The sequence below is a fragment of the Thermobia domestica genome, chromosome 7 (genome assembly GCF_964235325.1).
Source record: "Thermobia domestica chromosome 7, izTheDome1.hap1.1, whole genome shotgun sequence".
Classification (NCBI taxonomy): domain Eukaryota; kingdom Metazoa; phylum Arthropoda; class Insecta; order Zygentoma; family Lepismatidae; genus Thermobia; species Thermobia domestica.
In genome coordinates this window covers 109814663-109840409 of record NC_137460.1, presented here as the reverse complement: position 1 = coordinate 109840409, position 25747 = coordinate 109814663, and the positions used below count along the sequence as shown (strand labels likewise).

General features: G+C 36.1%; 1 protein-coding gene across 2 annotated transcripts in view; it reads left to right on the top strand.

Moving 5' to 3' along the window:
• Positions 1-1954: 1954 nt before the first annotated feature.
• The window catches only part of LOC145690331 (heat shock 70 kDa protein cognate 4-like), a 128356-nt gene continuing 104563 nt past the window's right edge, over positions 1955-25747 (top strand). For both annotated transcript variants that reach the window (XM_081765117.1, XM_081765119.1), the window contains exons 1-2: positions 1955-2171; positions 15034-15392. In XM_081765117.1, the coding sequence (XP_081621243.1) occupies positions 1964-2171; positions 15034-15392 (567 nt within the window). In that variant the 5' untranslated portion in view covers positions 1955-1963. The remainder of the gene's footprint in view (positions 2172-15033; positions 15393-25747) is intronic.

Below are 25747 nucleotides of genomic sequence, written 5' to 3'. Positions count from 1 at the left end.
CCAAATAAAATTCAAACCGTTCTGAAATGGGAAAAAAAGAGAGAAAATGAAGGTAACAATCTTTTGAGACATATGCACCATCAGTCGTCATCTTGAAATCCTCCATCTTAAAATGCCACCTGGGAACTTCTTAAATAGGAACCCTATTGTGTGAAACATGAAAAAGGACTGAAACGTTTCCAGAAATCCAGTGGTAAAATATTTTTGGTTCTACGACGAACCGTTGCAAAGTTATAACAGACTTTCTACACTTACCTCAGATAATGTAAGCAATGTGTGGCCCACTGACTAATGTTACAGTAATTGTTCAATGTGTCGACCCTCCTGAGCAATCGCTAAATGTATCCGCTGCTGCCAGTCATCCATTACCCTGCCCAGCATGTCCTCTGGAATGCTGGGACACGCGTCAATAATCCTGCGTTGAAGGTGGTTAATGTCCCTGATCTACGTAGCATACACAACGGATTCCACGCAGCCCCACAGAAAAAAATACAATGGAGTGAGGTCTGGGGAACGTGGTGACCATTCGACAGATTCTCGCCGGCCTATCCATCTCTGTGGGAATTGCTTAGCGAGGTACTCACGAGCACATAATCTGAAATGAGGTGGTGCTCCGTCGTGTTGGTAGAACAAAGGGAAAGAACCATCATGCAATGCGACGGACGGCAGGATCTCCTTTTCAAGCATGTTAGGTAGGAAATTGCATTTAAATTGTCCTCGATAAAGAATGGGTCCACTACACGGGTATCCCACAAACCGCACCACACCATCACCTTGTCAGAGCCAACGACCCGAGAATTGTCGTATCCGTATGGTTTGTTGTCACACCAATATCGGTGATTTTGCTTGTTCACCTCGCCTGACACAAAAGAAAAATTGGTCCAAGAACAGCAGGTCATATGCGAATAGAAGATTTTGTCTGATTTGTTCCGCGGCCCACTCACAGAATTCGACTCGGCAATCTGGATCATTCTCGGTTAGATGTTGCAAGAGCTTCATCTTTTATGAGTGCAACTTATGCACAGATACGATTCGCAGGATGGACGTACGGGGTACCCTACATTCTTGGTCTAGGCGACAGGTACTGCGGGTGGGACTTTTAGCGAATGATGCCAACAAAACAGTGGGTGTACCTTCGAACGTCGCCTTCACCTGCGAGGCCTGCCTAATTTTTTTTGTTTTCCATCGACCCGCTTTCCTTAAATTTTGCTATAACTTTTCACACTGCACTATGCGAAATGGGCTCGAGTTCTGTGTGACGAGCGTTAAAATCGTCTGCGATCTGTCTGCTGCTGCGCTCTCCTGAGATCAACATGACCTCTATGTGCTTATCCCTTGTTGGTGCCATTCCGTGTTACGCCACCTAAAATAAAAGGAAATCAGCTAAAACTTTGCAACGGTTAGTTGTAGAGCCCAAAGCATTTCACCACTGGATTCCTGGAAAATTTTCAATCCTGTTTGATATATCACACGGTGGGTTTCCCACTGGAAAAAACTTCCCGCGATTTCAAGATGGCGGCCGATAGTGCCATATGTCTCAAAAGATTTTCTCCCTTGTCTGTTATCATGACTTTTCCTTTTTTCTCAATTCTGAACAGTTTTGATTTTATTTGTGTGTTTCAACACTTGGACCACCCTGTATAACCCATACACATACAAATCGTCTCACTGGATAGCACATCGGCGGGTTAGTGGATAATGCGTGCGACTACAACGCTAAAGGCTATGGTTTTGAATCTCGATTTGAGAACATAAAAATTGATTTTCGTAATGCATTTTTCCAGACGAAATATAATAACAATTATTATAACTAATAAATACATAATAAAAGGGAAAAATGTTAAAAATAGAAATTTCATGTCAAAATTATTGACTAATATTGAGATCATGCAATGAGAAATGGGTACGTAATAATAATTGTCTAATAACTAATTATTATTATATTTCACAGTAAATCAACGTAATGGCAGAGGAAGCACCAGCCATTGGAATTGATCTGGGAACCACATATTCCTGTGTAGCAGTTTTTCAAAATGGCAAAGTAGAGATTATAGCAAACGACCAAGGGAATAGAACTACTCCAAGTTATGTGGCATTTACTGACACGGAAAGACTAATAGGAGAGGCTGCGCTGAATCAAGTTGCACTAAATCCGAAGAACACAATTTTTGGTGAGTATATACTATTTCTGAATCACGCTTACTGTTTTCTAGACTTAAATTTATAAGACATACTATACATAAACTCCCTGCTTACGTAAATAATGCGTTCCGTAAATCTTTGGGTAACTCCTGCGGTGCTCACGCAACATTTTTGTAGAGGAAGTTTAGCTACGGGCTTGTAACTTGAAGTACTCACCAACTTCCTTTATAAAAATTGTTGCGGAAGTACAGCAGGATTCTGAAATATGGATATTTTGATAGGGTACGTACTAGCTCCTAACTGAATTCTTGACCCGATTGCGATAGCTCCAATAGTATTAAAACTATGGACCTTTAAAGTTCATTCTTTTCATGTTTTCGGCAGCCTATAACTCCGAAATGACGGGTTTCTGGACCCAGGTTGGTCTATACTTTTTGTCGTATCTTGGTGTCAGGAATCACCTCCCAAACGTTGTTGGTGTTGTTTTTTCTTTATGGTTAATCACTGAATCAATTTGTTTCACTGTTGATGAAACTATATTAATTTCTTCCAGCTGTAAGTACTCCATAGTGTATTAACACATTTTGTAAGTATGTTGTAATTCGAAGCAGTGAGCAGGTTAATCAACAATTCCAAACTATCCTGGAGATCGAAAAAATAATTAATCTTTCTCAGACGTTAAGTTAATTTGCCGTAAAACAATATTTTTTTGTTTAATTGAACTCTTTGCTTAATTGTACTAGCAATCCAACGTGTCCTTTAACCCTTGGAGGGTCAAGTTACTTAGCACCCGCCGGGTACAAATTTGACCCCAACGTATTATTGTTGTGATATGTGCTTGGTTATGAGAATTTATAATATTATCATTATCATCACTTTGCTTGATAATTTCTTCTTCCACATTCTCAATATAATCCAAGAAGTTCAGATTCTATTTCTTGTTCAGTCAGGGCTGCACAGTTCATTCTGGAGCTTTAGCTAGCTGTTACACAATAATATTCAATGCCAAGTGACAAGTTCAATGTTTACTAATGTAATATTACATCATTCTTCTCAGAATTTATTATGTTACGAAGAACTAGTGGCAGCCTAACTATAAAAGAATGCGCATTGCAATAATTTAAATTATTTTCAGGGAGTGCTGGGTGGGGTACACTTTAGAATCCAATCAACAATGATAATTTTCACGAAAAATAAAACTTTCTATACAAAAGTTACTTCATTGCTAGGTTCTTCATTTATTTAATGTCAGCTATAAGAAAAATGCAAAGTTAACCGTCATTACTTACAGAGCTATCATAGAAAAATATAAGTGGCGTACAGTTTCTATTCCACCTGGCTCTCCTAGAATTAAGTACTTACGTTATTCGACGTCGAATACAACTTAGTATATTCAAATAGTATTTAACATACTCGAATCAAATACAATTGAAGGAGATGGAATTCTACTCTAAAAATATCATCACAATACGTTCATAAAATATTCTTGCCCCTTGGTTTCCTACTACGTATAAGAAGGTGACAAACAGTTGTTGGACTACTCGCGGCATCGTGCATCTGGAACTCCTACCACCTGGTCAGAGCATCAATGTAACTGTGTGCTGTCAGCAGTTGAGCCGTGTTCAAGAAAAATTCAAAACTCTGGAGCTAGCACTTCTGAATCGCAAAGGGGTCTTCCTGTTACAGGACAACGCTAAGCTCCACGTGGGTAGGATGACGCGGGACACCATTCTACGCCTTGGATGAGAAAAACTATTGAATCCAGCATACTCCCCGGACATTGCACCGTCCGATTATCACCTATTATATTCCTTGGACAATCACCTTAGAGGACTCCGGTTCAAATCCCTAGTAGCGGTGCAAAATGCACTTGATACCTTCTTCGCTTAACGGCTCACCAAGTTCTACTGTGATGGAATCCATGGCCTTCCAGAACGTTGGCAGAAGGTCGTCGATGCTGATGGGGACTATTTTTTATCTTCGAGGTACGTCTTAGGTGACCTATCCATGTTCGAAGGTGGTAGGTGAAAAAATGACAGAACTTTCTTGGTCACCTTTATTCATGCCATGTTTCCATTTGTCGATACAGCCCTCCTAGTACTATGAAACTCTCTTCTTCCATGGCGGAATGGAAAAAATGATGTAATAGACGCTACATTACAAGAATATAAACCAAAAAGTAAGTAGAAAACACGTTACAAAATTTACTTTTTGAGGCTCATTTTGGCGCCCCCTGACTGTGGCGCCGCGGGCAGTTGCCCCAGTTGCCCGGCCCTTAGTCCGCCCCTGAATATGATCTCTCTTTAGAGTTTTATATCCTCTCCCTAACCCCGTAATCAAGGAGACTGGATAAACCACTGTTCGAAACATACAACTCATAAAGAACATAGGATGAAAATACGTAAATTCTTTTTCAGCTGATTAAATTCTGAAATCTGATATTAACAACCTCTTGCAACTGTAAGTAATTAAATATCATCGGTTAATTACAATTCGTTAAGATTTTCCGCAGAAGTGAAAAAATTCGAACTGAAAATATTTGTATGTATAGTTTAATCATGTAACTGGTTGCAACACTTGCAAATAGCATTAAACGGTCTATGCATCATAGTGAAGAAAGGCAGTGATAATGAATGTGGTGATAATGAATAAAATGATTGATTGTGGAAAGTGGGATGAAATGGGAAAAGCCCGAGGAAACCCACATACACAGTGTTTGTAAACCACAAAATCCACTTGACGTAAGCTGCGATCGAAACAAGGATTCGCTTACCAGAGGTGTACTGTCTACCATTAAGCCCGCCTGTCCCCCTCCGACTCCACCCAGATATACAGACTTGGACGAGATGTATAGGTTCTACATACATATATTGCCAGTGGTGCCAGTGATGGTATATCTATCTATCTATCTATCTATCTATCTATCTATCTATCTATCTATCTATCTATCTATATATATATATATATATATATATATATAGATAGATATAGATATAGATATAGATATAGATAGATAGATAGATAGATAGATAGATAGATAGATAGATAGATAGATAGATAGATAGATAGATAGATAGATAGATAGATAGATAGATAGAAAGATATATAATGTACCACCAGGAAAGTGCCATGTTTTGAGGAATGATAGTATTGCCATGACAAGCAATCGATCGAGATATCGATAAAAAGACCACTTTATTTTGTACATATTGTTTCAAAGATACATATCTCGAAAACTAATGAAGACATTGGAGTCATTCAAAAACGTGTTACAGATAGGTAGCACACGTAATAGGCATTAGGGTCGTTTACATATTACGTAACGCTGTTTTTGATCAATTTTAACCCAATAAAATTGTAATTAACCAGTTTTAATTCTTCGAAATTCCATACTGTCGTTTTCCCAAGGAGATAGCACCCATCCTCTTAGGTCACCGATGATTGGCAAGGAGGAAGTACTGCAGGAAGATGCAGGTGAAACAGGATCTAGAGAATTGACATTGGCCTCTTGTTTTCTGGAATCCGTGATGCTTCCTGTATTGGAAGTTTCAACAGTGTCGACGATACAAAGAAGTTCTCTTCCCCGTAGATCACAGATTTGACGTGGCTGCACACGTGAAGGAGCAGGGACATCTCGTTTGTGAACAAGCTTTCGGTCATCTTGTTTGGACTTCAGTTTACACCTTTTCAAATTCTTCTTGTCCCAAATTAGTGTTAGAATGTGAATAAACTCGATTTCTCTTGGAAAATTCAAATCTAAAAATAAAAAAATTCAGTATGAGATGAATATCCGACGAATTCGGTTTATAATATGTTATTTTGCTTGGATCGTTCTGTCGCAGAAAATATTATTTCATGAAAAGGAGTTTCTTATGTTTCATATGCGAAGCCCTTTGGATGATTAGAGTGGGTAATGATTCAAATCAAAAGTTTTAAATCTATCATAAGTAGCAATGCGAGTGGGAACGTGAGGGCATTTTCAAGCGGTAATTAACGATCGCTAACAAGTAACTCCAGTAAAGCGTGTACCGTAAATGCATTGCGGCGATAGCCACAAATCAGAGCTTTATTGTATTGTAATACACGCAGGGTTCGTCACCAGTCATGCTGGTGTCTAGTTTTATTATTATTATTATTATTATTATTATTATTATTATTATTATTATTATTATTATTATTATTATTATTATTATTATTATTATTATTATTATTATTATTATTCCTCCACTGCCCCTGCTCTTGCCGTTTTCTTACGGACTTACCAGCAGACGCATCTGCCCCTTACTCTGTGATAATCTCTCTCCTTTTTTTGTTTATCTCATCTCTCTTTTCGTTTTGTATACCCAAGTGCTAAGGGGTGGGGCTTTTATGACCTGAGTCTTAAAATGCTTATCTCAGGTCTTAGTTTTCTTTTTGTTATGTAGGTATTCTTTACTCTGGAAATAAAAGAGATTTTTAAATACATACATAATAACATAAATACAAAAACACAATTTACAAATACACAATACACATAATACCACAATTGCAACATGACTAACATAGGTGATCTCAACTGTATGAATTTTCTATGAATTGAATTTATATTTTCTGTTTTCATTTCATTTAATTTATTCTGTATTTTATTTATTTTTAGTTCATCACCTGTGTGACTTTTAGGTTTTCACCTTAAACCTTATTCTATTATAGTTATTTATACCAATTTGTTTTCACCTGTATTACCATACCTGTAGACTTCCTAATTTTGGCGGTCCTCTGCATTTCAGTTTTTATCTACTTTCTTACACGGTCCTCCGCACTCCATGTTTCTACTTATATTTATTTATATTTATTATATTTGGTGTCCAATAGCGTCTTCAAATTCCTTCTGCATGATTCAATTCATAGAAACTGTACACTGTAAAAAATCGTTGTGTTATTTCAACGACATGCCTGTGTGTTAACACGATTGTGTTAAAATATAACACAAACAAGTGGTTAGAACAACTCACTCTCCATTTGAAGTTGTGTGTCAAATGCCGGTAGTTGGAATGACACACAGCCTGTGTGTTAAATTAACAAAAGTGTAGAATCTTCCGTGTTGTTTTCTGCGTGATTGCCAAATATGTTGGGCATCTAATTATAAAAGCTTATGAATTGAAGCTACAGACAAACACAGTAAAAAGAAATAATTAAACAAATCCAGGTATACGGAAAATTTCAAAATGCAAACCGCGCGATGTGTTTTCAATTGCTTTACATAATGTTTCTGAAGAAACCCTAATAGCACAAGATGTGTTAGGCATGTGCCATTTAGCTGTTCTAAATTCATCTCCCACGTTTGATGTATTTATTGCTTCTTTTTCTAAGTGATTGTGTACTAGAAGCAACAAACGCATCAACTTTATTAGATGGCAACTATCGCCGATCATTTGAAAGTGAATATGGAAGAACTATAAAATAAAGTAAATAGACAGTCGTCATTATGTTATGAAATTAGGTCTACATGGCGAGCAGATTTTATCTTATCCCGAACGGTTATCGTCGAATATACGCGGCATACAGGAGCACTCTGATTAGCCAAATTCAAAAGACCTCAACAATTTATCCCTCTACAAGCGACGTTTTCTTCATCGCCTCCGTGGCCACGTCGGAGGAGCACGAGGCTATTAATTGAAAGGTTGGGATTCGTCCCCCCCCCCCCGCCACTGCAGTACATTTTTTTACTTGTTTAAAGTGTTTTTTAGACTCAGCATAATGTAAACACATTACGCATATAGGCGACTTAACATATTTTGGGGGAGTAATTTTGTGGTTCATTAACGCTTACGGCACTGCTCAACACCGGTTGTGTATTAAAAACGTAACACACACCCTGTGTTAAACGCCAACACCGCGGGGTATGTGTTGAACTAACACAGCATAGCTGGAAAAGTACAGATGTGTTTTCACTAATTTGTTTGGCTTCTTTCTTTCACTCTCGGTTAAGTCATGTGTGTGTGTGTGTGTGTGTGTGTGTGTGTGTGTGTGTGTGTGTTTATGTCTGGGTATAACAAACGGTTCTGCGAACTCAAAATATTTTAACAACCGGTTTTAGCGAACCGTTGCGAATCGGCTGAATAGAACCACTGTATATTGCAGAAATACTGTATATGATGACGCCTTATTGTACGAAACATTACAACACTGGTGTAAAAAGAAGAGGCGTCAAGAGCGCATTGCCCCCCTAAATTCTGGTAGAAAATATTGGAGGTACTAAAGGCGCGTAATGTTTATTCTGTCTAATTTTACACCCGACTCAAGGATAAAAAGCTAGTTTACGAAAGTAGTGATGTGAATAAATTGACGAGCATTCGACAAGATATAAAGTGCTTTATATTTGTATTATAAAATCAATTTATGCTTTTCCCTGTTCCTTTTGTCACCTAGAGACGCTTTTTAGAGGACGCCTTTGATAAAATAGAAAACTATGTAATATGACAATCAACGGATGATGTAAACGTGTTTCTTCTTAATCTTGCGCCGCTAGTTATCTAGGGGCGCCGTCAATAGAAAAAGAATGCGATGTACTATTGCACTCAAGGGGTCACTGTAAACATTTTCTGTATTTTTGTCAACAGGATAGTAATGAAGAGAATTAAATGTTGTTCCTGTCGTCGGAATATATCCTTTGAATGTCATGTTTCTGTACACGAATTTCTCATTCGCATTCAGAATGAGACGTCAAAGGTTGAGGCTTTTGCATTCCTCAGACCTATTTTGCACGAGCTGACAGACGAGACTTGTAACATCAGCGTAAAAGCAAGTGCGAGACTTGTAAAAGCAAGTGTCCATAAACATTCGAATTTTTACTCCAGATCTTGATGCCGAGGAATAGTTCTTCGGACAGTTACAGACATCGTCGGTTATGAGTAAAGCTTGTCAAATTATTCTCGACGTTTTGAGTTGATTCAACATTTTCTTGCAGGACCTCATAAACAGTATTACGACAGGGACGGTAATATTTCTAGGGAGAGTTCAGACAAGAATTACAGAATTCTCTCTACGTTCACTGTGATAATCTCGCACTTCAAGTCAAGTCCCTTATACGAGACTGTATGCGGTAGACAAACAATGTTGGTGTACCCATTCGAAGTTCACCAAAAGGACGACACCAGTTTAGTGAACTTTCATTTTTGCATGAAGAAAAATCTAATCTCCACACCTGTTATGACCAACAAGATGAGGACAGGCTAGGGAGCCGTTCTTCTGATTACGCACTTTCATGTTCTTGGGTATCTGGAAGAGTTGTCAGAAAGTAATGATCAGGCCGCAAGTACAACCAACGGCCTTACAGACCAACTGCAAAACGGTGATGCTTGGTTTATTGCTATTTAAATTTATTTTTTAACTTTGTGAGTGAGTGAGCACAGGTTAGAAGCCTACAACAACTCACAAAAACCATAGATGCAGTATCCAAACGTTAAAGGCTAAAGGAACAAAGGAAGAGTATCAGAGTGTAAGGGATACAATGTAAATAAGATTGCGAGGGTTTGAACTCAAATCTCTTTAGCTACTGCGCAGGATCCCGTAAAGACTGGAACACTCTCAGAATTCATTCCAAAACCACTAATTTAACACCGCAGAAGACAAATTTTGAGCAACTTATTACGAATATTTGGACAATATCATTTGCAAAATTGACTCTAGATTTTATCAGTCTTTACTTCTGAAATATCGGTAGGCTTCTCTCAAGATATTAGCGACTTTCTAAGAGAATACCGTGTCAATCGGGCCGACTGAACTTACAGATGTAATAGTTGATTACTACCACTCCAAGTTCAAAAGATCTGAAAGTTCTGGTTGAGATCTTCAAAAACGCCGTGAAGAATCCAGGGCGTTGTTTCCTGAAGTGCTGAAAGTCTTTTATCTCCTGATAGTTATCCCAGTGACATCTGCAACTGCCGAGAGAAGTTTCTCAATGTTGCGGTATCTCAAAACGTACCTCAGGTAGACAATAACCCAGGCAAGACTGAAGAACCAATTTGCAATTCTTAATGAATACTCGGAAATGCTTGACTCACTGTCTGTGAAGGAACTGTGCAGAAAATTCATAAATAATTTTTACTGTGCAACAGTCCTTACGTTAGAAAAGTTTGAGTTTTGTTTCTGGAACTGAGCAGTTTTTGGGTTGGGTTGAGCTGTAGGACACAGCTGCTCGTTATTTTTACAATTAACTTCTAGAATCAAATCAAAACTATTATATTCAGTTGTTATCAATTATATTAAAAGTTGGACGTTATACATATAAGCACAAGGTGTCGTACCATCTATTCACTACCATTTGAAGATTAATATGATGCAAAAGTAAGATTATGAAAAAGTGCGCGTTTGAGAATCTATTAATCACCTACAGAAAACATGGGTGTGTGAGATGTCTTCATCCTATGAGTCCTGGCGAGTGAGAACGTGATTTTGGTGCAGAAAATATACGGAGCAATTATTTTGTACAGCAAAACAATTCACCGAGTGACTTCATTTGTCCATTTGACTTTTGGGGATGAAACACTATCCAGTAGGATTGTGTTCAATTGTTTTTTTGAAATTCCAGCGTGGTTGACATTTTTCATTGACGGATTTCGTGAAGGTCGTTCATCCACGCCTGTTTTTTGGCAGTAACGTTGGTGATGCGCTTGATATGATTGAGAGAGATCGGTATGTAACATACCTTAAGATTCAGGCATTCTTGTATGTTGACATGAAAGCAGTACATATGATTTTACATAGTCACTTAATTGTGCGTAAACTTGCAAGCCACTTGCAAGAGGATTCACATAACTTGACCGAAACTCAAAAACAGACCCATGTCAATTGGTATAGAGAAATACTAAAAAATCAACCGACGTAAGTCATATTAGGTGTACTTCATCTTACTTAAACTTCGATTTACTCATACAAACTTGAAACTAAACAGCAATCTACATACACTTTGAATGTTTCAAAGTGAGCTAAAAGTAACAAAAGTTGTTCATGTCGAGAAATGCTGCTAAGTAAATGATTACATATTTCTCCGGTACTCACATGACTTAACATCTAACGTCTTTATTTTGTCCCCACTCACGAAAAATAAGATGTGCGGTGAGCGATTTGCATTTGCTGAAGCATCTGTTGGCGCATTCTGAACAGCGGTTTCCGAGGTACTTCTTAAAATTGATGTGAGAAATAAACGAATAAGCTTAAACAAACAATCAAAGATAACACTGCTCAACAAGAAATTGTTTATCTTAATGTTTTTATATATACCGAATGATTTTGACGTGCTAATTACGAATCTGGTATTAGTGTTCCTCAAATGTCGTTTGTTTGGAAGAAATTTTTACAAAATCGTCTTTGTTCAAGAACGCCATTTTAGAGGAAGAATTTCAGCCTTTACTTCGGCTGTCCATACATGGCAACACAGAACAAACTCTTGTGAATTAATTGGCAAGTTCCGTTTCGTAATATATGCGTTCTAAGGTTACACATTTTGAATACAGCATTTATTTGAATGAAAATAACTGTCTAGAAAAATATAATTTCTTATTTTTTACCCTTACTTTCACAAAAAATATTAACTTTTACTTAAGTCAGTAAATTTCTATATGACTCCACTTGGATGGCCAGCAGCATACAGTATTGACTAACTACATTGGTAAGTATATTATATCAATGGCATTTGATTTAATTTCACTAGGTGCTGTGTGGAAGAGAAAATGTCTACAAGTAGGCGTTTTAAAATATCAGCAGACTCATTTTGTTATGTTCGTGGATATTACATAAGCTCCAAATAACTTAAACATAACATTGTGCTTGGAACAAAGTTCTGTGTTGCATATGAAGCTTACTTTCGAGTGCCAGTAGGTGATCAAGACAAGCATTGGGCTCAGCATGTGTGTTGCGGTACTTGCCGCTCTACATTAGAAGATTGGTTATGGGGAACCAGAAAGTGTATGCCATTTGCTATTCCTCGAATTTGGATAGAGCCTACTAATCACCATAATGACTGCTACTTCTGTTCAGTTGACGTGACAGACTATAAAAACAGAAAGAATAGGAGAAAAATAGAATATCCCAGTTTATCTTCATCCATTACTCCAGTTCCACACAGTGACGAACCTCCTGTACACAAACCACCAGAGATATTGTCATTGGAAGGAGAGCCAGAGGAATCTTCCGATCTTGATATTAGTTTTTCGCATGAAACCAGGAAAAAGGAACCACATTTGCTTAATCAGCAAGAACTTGATGACTTGATAAGAGATTTAGATCTTCCCAAATCAAAGGTAGAACTTCTTTCTTCACATTTAAATGAGTGGGATTTTCTCCTTCCAACATGTAAAATATCAAAATATAAAAAAGGCATAAGACTTTTTCACAATTCTTAAAAATGGAAGAAAGTTTGTGATATTGTCATGACGTTAGTGGTCTATATGAAGCTATCGGTTAACCATATCAGCCAGAGGAGTGGCGTCTTTTCATAGACAGTTCATCTGGAAGTTTGAAGGCAGTTCTTCTGCACAATGGAAATGTGAATCCTTTCTGTACCAGTCGCACTTTCAGTGCACATGAAGGAAGACTACGAAAACGTGAAATTATTGTTGGAAAAGATTAAGTACCAAAAATATAAATGGGATATTTGTGGACATTTTAAGATGATATTTTTTCTTCTAGGTTTGCAGAGTGGCAATACTAAATATACGTGTTTTCTTTGCCTTTGGGATAGCAGAGCTACTGACAGTCATTGTACACTAAAGGTGTGGCCAGAAAGGAAACATTTACTTCCTGGCACTCGCAATGTCATACATGAACCTTTAGTTGAAAGAGAAAAAATTTTACTGCCACCACTCCACATAAAATTAGGACTTGTAAAACAGTTTGTTAGAGCATTAGATCCACATTCTGCAGCTCTCTCTTACATAAGATAAATGTTTCCACAGTTATCTGACGCTAAAATCACAGCTGGCGTATTTACTGGCCCACAGATACGTGTGATGCTTCAGTCTGAAGAACTTCAGAATAGAATGACTCGAGAGGAAAGAAGTGCTTGGGAAGCTTTTAGGGCGGTAGTGCAAGGTTTTCTCGGTAAAAATAGGGATGAAAATTATAGGGAGTTAATAGATTCTTTGATTGACCTATATTGCAGTTTGGGTTGTAGAATGTCGTTGAAATTGCATTTTTTTCTTTTTCCCATCTTGATTTTTTCCGACCAAATTTAGCAGATGTGAATGAAGAAAATGGTGAACGCTTTCATCAAGACATTGAGCAAGTGGAAAGAAGATACCAAGGGCGCTGGGAACCGCGATGATGGGAGATTTCATTTGGACATTGATTTCTGATGACAAATCAGCTTCGCACGAGTGAATAAGTTAATTCTGCATAATTTCTTCAGTGAAGCATATTGTAAGATAGCAATTAGTTCTAAATTTCTCGATAAAAATCAAAACCGGGCAAAAACTGCGGCTTATATAGACTAGCCATTTAATATTCACTTTTTCTACATACGAAAAGTGTTAGAAATGTAATATATTTTAATTGAAAATAGAGGTTAGGAACTATTACACGGAAATGAAAAATGCCTTTTTTAAAAATTTTTCTTAGTCAAGTTCCAGTTGATTTCATAACCAAATTTCTAATTTTCTCCCCAACATTTTGTGTCGTCTCGTGAATACCAATTTAAAACTTACAGAATCAATTTCTGATCAAAAAAATATCTGATGTAATTTGACTAACTGTACAATGTTGCCAACTCCAGAAATAAAAAATGCTTAATTTTGAGGAAAAATTAAGAATTTTCTCCAAATTTGTTGAATAAATTTTCTTTCGCATGCAATATTGCAAATAAACTTAGACAATTTAAAAGCCTTTTCCTTTGCTTAAAAAGCAAGGAAAAACCGGTTGTGTTAGGGCAAATGGTTTCTTAGTTATTACGCTTTAACGAAAAATGGAGGAAAAATTCGACAAATTACCCGATTACTATTTGTTAAAGACGTATTTTAAGGCGATTTTTGATATTTCGGGAAAACTAATGTTATGCACGTTATTAGTACCACCAAACAATATTAGAAAAAAAGAAATCAGATAAACATAAAGTTGGTCAAAATTGGTTACCCAGTGTAATTTAAACATAGAAAGTTCTATTCTTCCAAATTGTATAACATCGAAACGCAGGTACTACTATAAGTAATATGTTGAGATATTTTTCAAGCAGGTCTCCTGTGCCGACATATTAAGTGCTGTTAGTATGACAGTTTGCAAATCAAACGTTTATGTACTACTTTTGCTAAGGTGCAACTCTGTATTAAATACTTATAAGAAGAATTAAGAAACTATCTTTACGTCATTTAAGTCTGTAACATTTTCACTTTTCAGATATATAATTTTTCGTAGATTAGAGCTATTTCCACACACTCACTTAAAAAATGCATTACAGTATTACTGTAAAGATTAGTGGAAGTGCGCTGGGGGCGCTACAGAAGTTCTGTCCTCTTAAATTTGAAATTGTGTTATGCGACTGGTGGACAAGATCTTTTGAACAAGGCTGAACTTCAACACATGACCTTTAGGGCGCACTATGTTGCATTTTCTAAACATAAGGTTGACCATGTGCTCTACATTTCAGGACGATGTACTTCTGTGTACACCATCAAAAGAATTCAATCTTGATTTGATGAATTTTAATATTTCTATAGACGGCATAATCAGATGATATAGGCCTGTGTAGTTAAATCATCGTGGACACTTAGAAGCACATTCCATCCTCTCCAATATACAATGTATGTAGAACAACTTCGGAAATAGAAAGAAAAAAAATCCGTATTTTTTCAATGTAAGGAAGTTTGTTATGATCATTTAAATAACACGGGATTATCATGTTAAAATATACATGTATTTCAGATGCGAAGAGACTCATTGGCCGCAGATTCGAGGATCCTACAGTTCAAGAGGACATGAAGCACTGGCCTTTTAAAGTAATCAAGGAAGGCGAAATACCTAAAATCGAAGTACAGTATAAAGGAGAAACTAAAACGTTCTACCCTGAGGAAATAAGCGCTATGGTGCTTCAGAAAATGAAGGAAGTAGCAGAAGCTTACCTAGGAAAGCCTGTGAAGAAAGCTGTAATCACAGTTCCTGCATATTTCAATGATGCACAAAGAAGTGCTACAAAAACTGCGGGCACCATATGTGGTCTCGATGTTCTTCAGATCATCAATGAACCAACAGCAGCAGCCATTGCTTATGGATTTGACAAAAAGGTGAGTGGAAACATAAACACTAAATTATTTACGTAAGTAGGGGAGACCGGGGCTGGTTGGCGAACTTTTCATTTATTTTTTTTTTTATGAGCAGATGGTGCACTGTATTGCAATGTAATGGATGTGTACGGACAGACCAATGTTTCCTCCAATAAATTAAATTTTTGTTTTTGTTTTGTTGCTTACAGTTTTCCAGAAATAAATTTTTATTTCTTTTAAAATTGGAGTATGACAACCGACCCCTAGTAAGGGGCTGGTTCGCTGATATTGTGGGGCTAGTTGGCATAATTTTTAAATATAGCAAAACAAAAACAAAAATTGGATTTATTAGAAATAAACGTTATTTTTCTAAATTCCATTATATATATTGCAATGAAGTAGGCTATTTGAAGTTTAAAATGACTTTTATTCACAACATTTAAAAGAATCAGCATTATGAAATATGGAAACTTCTTTCTTTCATTCTAGCTTGGTTGTCATGACATTGAAGCTACAAGATTATCAAACCACACCAGTTTTAAGATGATTTGGTGTAGGTTAATTCTTCACATTATTTCAAAATGTAATTTAAGTAACTGAACTATCAAGAAACGTAGTTTATTTCCCGCTGTTCACAAAGTAGCTAAGAGAAACTAAGATATGTTTTAGCTGAATTATCGGGAAATGCAGTTTATTTCCTACTTTCCACAAAGAAAGAAATACAATAGTTAGGCCTCTATTTTAGTAACAAAAGAGCACATACAAAATATTATTGGTCCTGAGAATTAGGCCTATTCAGAAAATTCAGAGTCCGGCATACAGTCTTATCTCGATTTCTGAATTTTGACAGTAATCCAATACGTGCATGTTATTCTATAACATTGAAGTATAAGATTGGTAGAACTGTAAACAACATAACAATAAAACAATGTAACAATAAAAGTAAAATGAAATAAAATTCCACACGGGGTTGTTTGGCGCACTTGCCAACCAACCCCAAATGCTATACGCCAACTAACCCCAAGCCCATGTTGTGCAACAAAGTTGTAATTACTCAGCAATTGTTTGGCATTTACGTTTTATTGTTTGAATATTCATAAAAAGAAAGTTCAGATCTAACTAATGCTATATTACTTACTTCTGTACTCCAAGTAGTGACGATTCTGTGATGCTGTAACGGAGAACTGAAAAAAATACTTCAGACTGGCAAAAACACTCTTTATCTAATAGACGCCATAATCCGCAAGTTACAAATCCTATATGAAGGTGGCAGCTGCATCCATAGGTCGCTCTTTTATGACAGCAGCAACAGCTCATATGTTAATTAATGCAGGAGTTATATGCAGTTCGTCGACCAGCTCCTGCTGCCAACCAGTCCCGGTCTCCCCTACTCACGGGCTTGTTTCATGGAAAAAAAAAATAGTGAACTAGCGATACGAGTATAGAATTTGTAAAAATATTTTTGGGGGAGTGTTATTGTAGTTTAGCGAGCTGTCGTCCAAAAAATGAATGGAAATTTTACGGTTAAAATAAATGAACGCACATCAAGAACCACTGGTTCTATATCTACCTGTATTTTGTTTGCAAAATTAGTGTTACTAGTGTAAAACCATTACAACTACTAGCTATAAGGAATCGTAATTCTGAGTATTTACATTAATGTATGCAGCAGACAATTTGTCACAAAACGTATATTTTATGTCATACACGTTCAAATACTATGAAAAGCATATTTAAAAAAGAGTAATAACAACGTACAACCATGAATGAAGTGTATACTTACTCCACGTCGAACGCCATGATTCCAACAGTGTGTACGATACACACTGACAAAATTCTGCGTAGTTCTGTCGACACCTAAACATTTCGTTTCGAATGTAGTTTAGAAAGACTCAGGTAGTCAGAAGACCATGCATAGGAAAAGAAGAATAAATTCTATGTAAGTTCTATTATAACTAGTGGCTGTAGTTTTTGTGAAGATCTTTGTTTACGTGTATGCACACAGTCGCTACGCGATAACTATTTACGAACTCATTTCCCGCTCAGGTTCACCAGTTTCACCCTGATCTGAACAGAAAATGATTCACCACCTATGTAGTAACCGCCTATCATAGGTTGATGTATGATTTTCGAAAGAATAGTAATTTTACGGCATACACGGAGAGAAAAATCGAGCGCGTTTGGAAGGACAATCCATAGATTCCGGCTATATGCGGTTTTCTGGTGCTTCTCTTATCGCAGCATTAGAACCCCAATTTACTGTGGTGCAGGTTTTCTGTAATGTATTGGAGCCACAACAACCTAGATGGTGCCTACGCATTCCTTAGGGTTTTTAGATGCTGCTATATCCTCAATTCTTTTTCACGTATGTTTATTTCCTCCAAAAGTAAGATCTAGATCGTACTCAAGAATGGGAATGTATAGTATCTATATACAAATCGTTTATGTGTATCAAAGTACATAATTATGATTTTCTGTATCTTGCACGTGCTACAGAAGGCACATAATTTTCATCTATTTGCGGCTGTGCAGATTGGTCTTGGCTTCGCAGCAATTCTGTAAAAATCTGGCACAGGACACCTTGAGAAAACGTTGTGTATGATGCAGAATCCTGCTATATTTCGCCTCTCCGGATTTTCTCATTATCAATATGTAAATAATTACTTGAGCATGCACCAAAAAATAAAACCATAGAATGTATAACGTAATTTTTAAAGCAAGAAAACTGATGGTAAATGTTTTTATAAAGTGGACGACAGCTCGTAAAACGGCACCAACGTGCTCTAGCAATAGGAATATAGAATTTGTAAACGAAATCTCGAATGTCAAACCTTAACTCTCTTTCGCCTTGTATTAGGTCTGATTCGTATTAAATCTATATGATCAAATTAATATATATGAATATTATGGCACTCAATGACATTAAATTAGTAATAAACATACTTATAAATATATCCTGTTTCGGTAAAATGTTTATTCTCTGAACCAAGATTACGCAATATTACATTTTGTTGATTTTGTAATAACTTTCTTGACAGCCTTAAGGCACAATATTTTTCATGGCGCTGCCGAACGTAAGAAGGCCGTCCAAATCCCCAAAACTAGACCAATATAATTAAGGTTATCACTTTAAAAACGTGTTGCATAAAATTACCTTTGTAAGTGATTAGTAGGTCCAAGAAGAGGAAAGTGCAATCAGTACATTGTTTCAGGGCCCATGAGTTCCCAGGGACTCCATAATGTTTATTAACCTGAACACTTCTTTATAAAATTCATTTAGGTTTTATATGATTCATTTAACTTTGCAAGTCTTTTTAGTTTCACTAAATTCCTATGTTCTACATCTTATTTCAATTACCAAATGTCCTTAACCATAACGTTTTAAAAATCTAGGGCTTAAAAATCACAAGCGTGAGAAGACTAATAGAACAAGAGCATTGCAAACACTTTTTGAAGTTGTGAAACTTGAGAAAACTGAAAAAAAAACGGAACTTCAGATTCAGAAGAAGGTGAGCCAAATACAGAACTGAAACAAAGAACAGAATCCCTTGAAGCCATTTTATTTTCCCAAAACATCAAAATGAGATCAAATAAACTCTAATGTGATTCTTGCGCAAAGAGTTGATGACGAATATGCCGATTTGAAAGATATGTGATAAAAGAGAAGAGGAGATTAAGAGGAATGTTAGTGACGAAAAGAAAAATGAACCATGAGTACTCCAGTTTCTACTGAATCTGGTCATGATGAAGGAAAGAGTAATACTGGAATTCACGTTGGATTTCTTGTGACAGAGGTCTTTTCTCGAATGGATATATAATCCTATGTTATGGAAGATCATATTGCATATTCTGATACATTTCCCAAACGAATTAATAACCCTTTTTTAATGGAGAGCCTATTAAGATTCCGAAATTTGAATTGCAGGAAATATATCCAAGATTGGGTTCTCTGCAGTGGTGTTAAACAAACATAATATTTTCATTCCTGATTATTTTGGAATAACCTGTGTTACAGCATTAGCTAAATATCCACGTCTATGCTTGCATCACCAGAAGGATGATCACCTGCTGGAATGTTGCGAAACTTGTGTCGTCGCACCACAGAACGTGAGAGAAACAACAGTCATTTCCAATGCTATATGACTTGGGGATTATTAGGAAGCCATGTATCTTACAACAAGTACTACGAAAGTTTCTTACAGAGATTCATTAAAACAAAATCTGCCAAGTGCAACAACATCAAGAAACGAATCATTGATGTTATACTGTTTAGTCGAACGTGGACTTACTCTGCATGGTTGTTCCCAGCATAATCATGACAAAGAAAATGGAAATTTTCTGGAGCTAATAGAGATATTGTGTGTTGGAAATCCAATTCTATAAGAACATGTTTTTCAAGTTACAAAAGAAGAGGGAATAACTGCAAGTGCATTATCTCTGCATATTCTCAAAATTTTTGAATAGTTTAGCACACTAAATTTCAAAAACAATGCATTTTGTAGAATAAAAACATTCTAAAAAACAAAATCCCTTATACTTCTCAGGAATAGTTAATTACACACCGGATTGATCACGTTATAGAATTGTAGAAAGATTTCCGCTATTCGGATGGCACAAGCTTAATTTGGGTGAAAATGATTCTACATAATGTATTATTGATACCACACTATAACATATTTGGAACTGTACAAACTGTTTGTTCTTTGTTTAACTCTAGTGCACAGCGATGGGAAATCTTGCAGAACCATATTGGCTGTTCTCTTTATGCAATATCTAGTACACGGTGGTCAGATCGTGGTGAAAATGTGAAGACTTTTGTAGCATCAAATTAGCATTAGGAGATCTTTTGAAGCTGAACCTAACTGCAAAAACAAGAACAGAGATCTGTGGAGCTTATATGACTTCAATCATTTCAGATATAATCTCTGTTGTATGGTACAAAATGTTAGTTCCAGTTGATATCATATGAAAGTTATTAAGTTTAGAAATGCAACACTGGATATTATAGGACATAACATAAAAATCTTGATTTCAGAACTGATTGATCTCTGGAGTAGCTGCTAAAGTATTTGGCGTGAAGCTACTCTTATTGCTTCCAATTTAGACACACAAGAAAACTATAGTATCTGAGGTCGTGGTGAAGGAAAACGCAAAAGAAAGTTCCACAATCATTCTACTGCCAACCAGCACGATGTCTTTCATATATATCATATACCTAATCATCTTTTTCATTTGTTTCCATTTTTGCACCTACTTTCAGCACTAACTCTCCCCATGTCTCCATCAGTTTCGAGTCACCCCGCGACACAACAAGTAACTTGCATTTGCCTACCTAACTCTATATCTGTGATTGTGGGGTGCATGCACTGCAGGTCATCTTTCATTGTCATGTTTATTTCACAAAGCAAAGCTCACAGCTTATATACTCTATTCTTAAAATAGTATATAAATAACTAAAATCATCACTACTTTTGTTCTTATTTGCACCACTTATGCAGGTGTTTTGTTTATTTCTGCACTAATATTCAATTTTCTTCTACATCAATTCTCTTTTTTGATATGTTTTCAACGTTTTCTTTTTACAATTGCACATAGATCATCACCAAATGCATTAAAGTAAAATGAAGTAAGTAGTGTACCAAAGAGAGGGCGAAACTTTCTAATGGCTAGGGTTAAGAATACAATTCGCAACATGCCAGAACTTTATCAGAATTATTGTTTGGAATAAGGACTTACCCTTACCCTTTAGCCTTAAAAAATAGCACACTAGACATACTTTCTCAGTTAACTTGTACTGTCTACAAACAGTTTTTGCACTTTGCGATGAAGAAGTATTGAATACATACTTCTGATATCAGTGAAAAATGTGTTCTGTATTTTTGTTTTCATTTAATTTCCTTTCATTCCTCTTTATCAGTGTCATCATCAGTATTATTACTAGTAGAAAACTCAACGGCAATAAATCCTTTGCTTCATTCTTATGGCGTCCAGGGTTACTTACACACGTTCCCGGTCCACCTGTTAGCAAAAAAATGCAAATCTCGGGGAAGGAATTCTGCTGGATCCATTTCATCCTGTAATATAGAGTTTTATTTTGTATGCTCCCGTTCTCGGTCATCAAGAGTGAACGATAACTTTGTAGATTACAACCTGGTTTTCCCATCAAAAAGTCAACACACCAACTGAGATTCCGATGACTTAACTATTGATAACGGTCGGAATTTCCACCATTCGAATCAACTCTAAAACCGAAGTGGTATCCGTTCAAACTTACCACTTACAATACTAAATTCAAGAATCTGAAACTTCTACTAAAGCAGATCACTAAATATATTCTAAAGGAAAATGTTTTAAAAATTATTAAAACCCGCAATAGCATTACCATTCGATTTACTGATCCTCGGTTTGTAACCAGCATTCGCAATAAATTATTTTATGAGATTTTCCTTGAACATGCCACTCTTCAAAAGCTACAACCACTAACTGCTAATCAACCTCCACCATCTAAAAAAGTATTTTCCTTATCTGTATTGTAAGGATCCCCGCATCACAGCGTAAACACATGTTTACAAACGACACGTACTATTGTTTATAAACAAGCAGACGATACACAGACCAGGAAGACAGGAAGATCAACACGATGGGAACCGAAAGAGGATGAGCCATCTCAAGAGAGCGTACAAATGTGGAGCCAAAGAAGAAAGCATCAGTTGACACCCGACTGATCGCTAACCATCAATAAGCTCTGGAGATCGCACTGGACGAAGGAGCTCTACCTTTCCTAAATCCGTTAGAGGCTTCCTTGGAACAAAAGGGATTCTTCAACAGAAACCATATCTCGCGAGGCTGCCATGAGCCGAGTAAGTTACCGAAGGATCATAAGCTGAAGTCGCTACAAGACACCCCGTTGGCTGCCATGAGCGAAGGGGTTCCCACATCAAACATTACTTTCTTCACCTTTGGTCATAAGGAAGATGCATCAAACTTTGTAGACACAAAGACTATTTTGTATTTTTATAAAATAAATAGGTGAAGGGATAGAATCCCGGGCTACCATTGTCTCTATCTACACAAATTATTACAGTGCTTTTCCATAGCGTGGTCATCTAGGCTCACGAGATGGTTATGTAGGCACGAAAGCGGTCATTATGGTGCCACTGACATAACCAGATTTGTGCACAAACATGATTATGCACTTTCGGTTCTCCATACGCAAAGTTCGCTAGATCATCGCAGGATATATACCTATTTTGTGCAAAGTAAACCATAGCAATTTCCGATGAACAAATATAGCCCATAATGCCAACATCGAATTGTTTGAGAGGATATTTGTTGCTACACAGCAACATCTTTGTGCGACAGAGTTTGATATGTGACTACTGGACTATCGAATAAGCACAATTAAGTATGTTCTCCCAGTCCGTTGGTTGATGCTTCGTTCTGGCTCCTTTACGTAGTTGTGTATCGGTTTCTTGTAGCCGTCGATTGTATATTTGTGTCAGAGTTGTTGCATTTGTAATAGCACTGTTCATCACACTGTATGTAGCTCCTGTCTTTCGAGATATCTAGTATTGCGCAACGGAAAACTTCTATTTGACAGGGATCGTAAGAATACGCATCTGTAGATTATTTCATTCCTGATTCGTTGATATCGAGTGTGACACGTCGGATTGGGACTTAAAGACGACATACTGGAGCCAACATCCAGGAGGCAGCATGACACGTTATTGACAAATTATTAATAAAGATCTCAATAGACAATAATCAAAATTCAGAATAGAATTGATATTACATTATCACCAAACTAATATTAATACAAGAAACAGATACAAAAGAAAACAAAAGAAAATAATCAAGGATTTCTGATGTAATTCTTAGCTATGGACAACTTCGGTATGATGAATCTCAATTTGTATAAAATTTCCATACTTCTTATTTAATTTATGAATATTAGTATGAAAAAAATAAAAAAGGTAGATTATGTGAGGTTAGATTTCATAACATGATACGTAACAACATCAGCAGCAGTAGTTGAAGTAGGATGGTAGATATTATTCTTAGTAACAGAAAAGCGATGATGAGTGATTATAAGTTTATCATCGTTGATCCAAGTGGGCTATTAAGGTCGATAGCGAACAAAAGTACGATGGTAGAACATAATATAAACATCGTTAGTAAATCAGTTCCTATTCTCCCTAAGTTAATAGTCATGACTATCTCCACGAAACACAAAATACAATAAATATCTACTATTCATACAAGATGCGATATGCCTCTGCGGTCATATCAAAGTAATTCATTCGTATTTCATATTTACTATGTAATGTTTAACTTCACCTTTAATACATTTTTAAAATTCGAAGAAGATATATTTGTGTTGTATTTAGATAGCTTTAAGAAAAACTGGAGAATAACTATGAAATTCCTCGATAGATATATATATTCGCTTCGATACCCATGAATCAACGTAGCACATCCAATATTTCTTGACCTGATATACATTGCAAAAGATCCAGATAAAAGAAAGACGTATTCAGTAATAATCAGAAAACTTACAATCATTTTAAAATACATACTGCAATACTTATTGAAATACAGGAATTTTATAAACTATTATTGCATGTTTAGTACTGATAATTTTGACATCATCATCCATATGAAGATTATATCATGTTTGAAGGCTTCGGTGGTGTTGAGGGAATGGGACCCTCAAGCGTTAAAAGTTTAAGCTATCATTGTGTTTGGCATATTTTCTACTACGAAACACTCAATTCTTACTTGGGCAATGTTATCTGCTTCAATCCACTGAACAATAGACTTTCCTCAATAATTTGTTTTATTACGATTCTTTATCTGCACAAATTTTATAAATTCCGTTAACGTTTTAATAATTGCAGAATATAAAACGTATTTATTTCAATAACAGAATAATATATTTTATTTTTTTTCACTTCCGAGAATAAGTTTCTTCAAGAGTGTTCATGGTCTATTTATAATGATGTTTTCAAATGAACTTAAGTACAGATATATAATCTGGGTACTACTGATAAAATTAATTAACAATATAAATTTCTCAACTGTTTTACAACAAACTTTCATAACATTAAAATGAACTGCGAATTGCACATCAAGCCATAGAATTAACTGTTGTAACCCACGTAGTGGAGCACTACACATTTTATCTAACATGAGAGAGTAATTCGTAGCAGGGATATGCCGCAAAACTTCCACGATCAATCGGAAACTTGCTAAAATTGTTGTCGCTTTTGAAGATGAGGAATTCGTTGTTTGAGCATCCAGTCGCACTAATATGTACTCATATGTAATACCAGCGCGGCCATTACAGAAACATGTCTCTCTCTTAGCTGTCTGCGGTTGCTATTTCCAGAGGACATAGTAGTCATACGTGGTGCATTTGGGACCTGCATTGCTAATCCTTTTACTCTCCTCCCCTCCTTTACATAATTTGACATATGAAGTCAATCTGATGTATTCTTCTTGATATTGAATTTTAATGTCCGCTAGTGTGTAATGATTTCAACAATGGAAGAAACAAACATTTTCGTCACGTTTTACCACACTTCAAAAGGATAGCATAGGATGAACATGTAGCATCCTAATGCATTCGATCTCATCTTTGAAATTTAGTGATGAAAGATCAAAACGATTGCCCAAAACTGCCTTTTAGACTTTGCGTAAAACGTAGTCTTCTGAATTGTTCATGCAGTTACGTATTTTGGATTTTATGGCTAAAAATATCCAGAGACGAACTTTTGTCTTTAATTTGTTGCTTGGTACCGAGGCTATTGGCCCAGACAAGGCATGGCGTTGATTGAGTAGGGGAGAGGTACTGAGATAATGGAGGTAAGGCATGTAAATTGGATAATTCACATAAAATTAATTTGGTATTATTTCCAAAAGTTACACTTCATTTATTTCACACATTTAGTATATTATTATTATTATTATTATTATTATTATTATTATTATTATTATTATTATTATTATTATTGTATTAATATTATTAGTAGTATTTGTTGTAGTAGAAATGGAAAAAGTAGTGCTTTAGTATCACAGAGCTACTTTATGTTGTTTAGGTAAATATCATGGAACAAAATCATTTACTGTTTCCACACAATTATTTTATTTTTGTTTTTTGTTTGATGTTGGAAACAAGATTCCAAAATGAAAGCTCTACATTTTTTTTCTTTCTTGTCAAGTGTGAAAGGTTGTATGATTCTGTTGACCTAATTTTACTGTACTGTGCGGAATAGAACCATAAGCATTACACGAAAAGTGTAAGAAAAACAAGACTCTTTGGAAATGTGGTCACAAAGGAGAATAGAGAAGATTGGCTAGGTAGCACTTCAATCAGT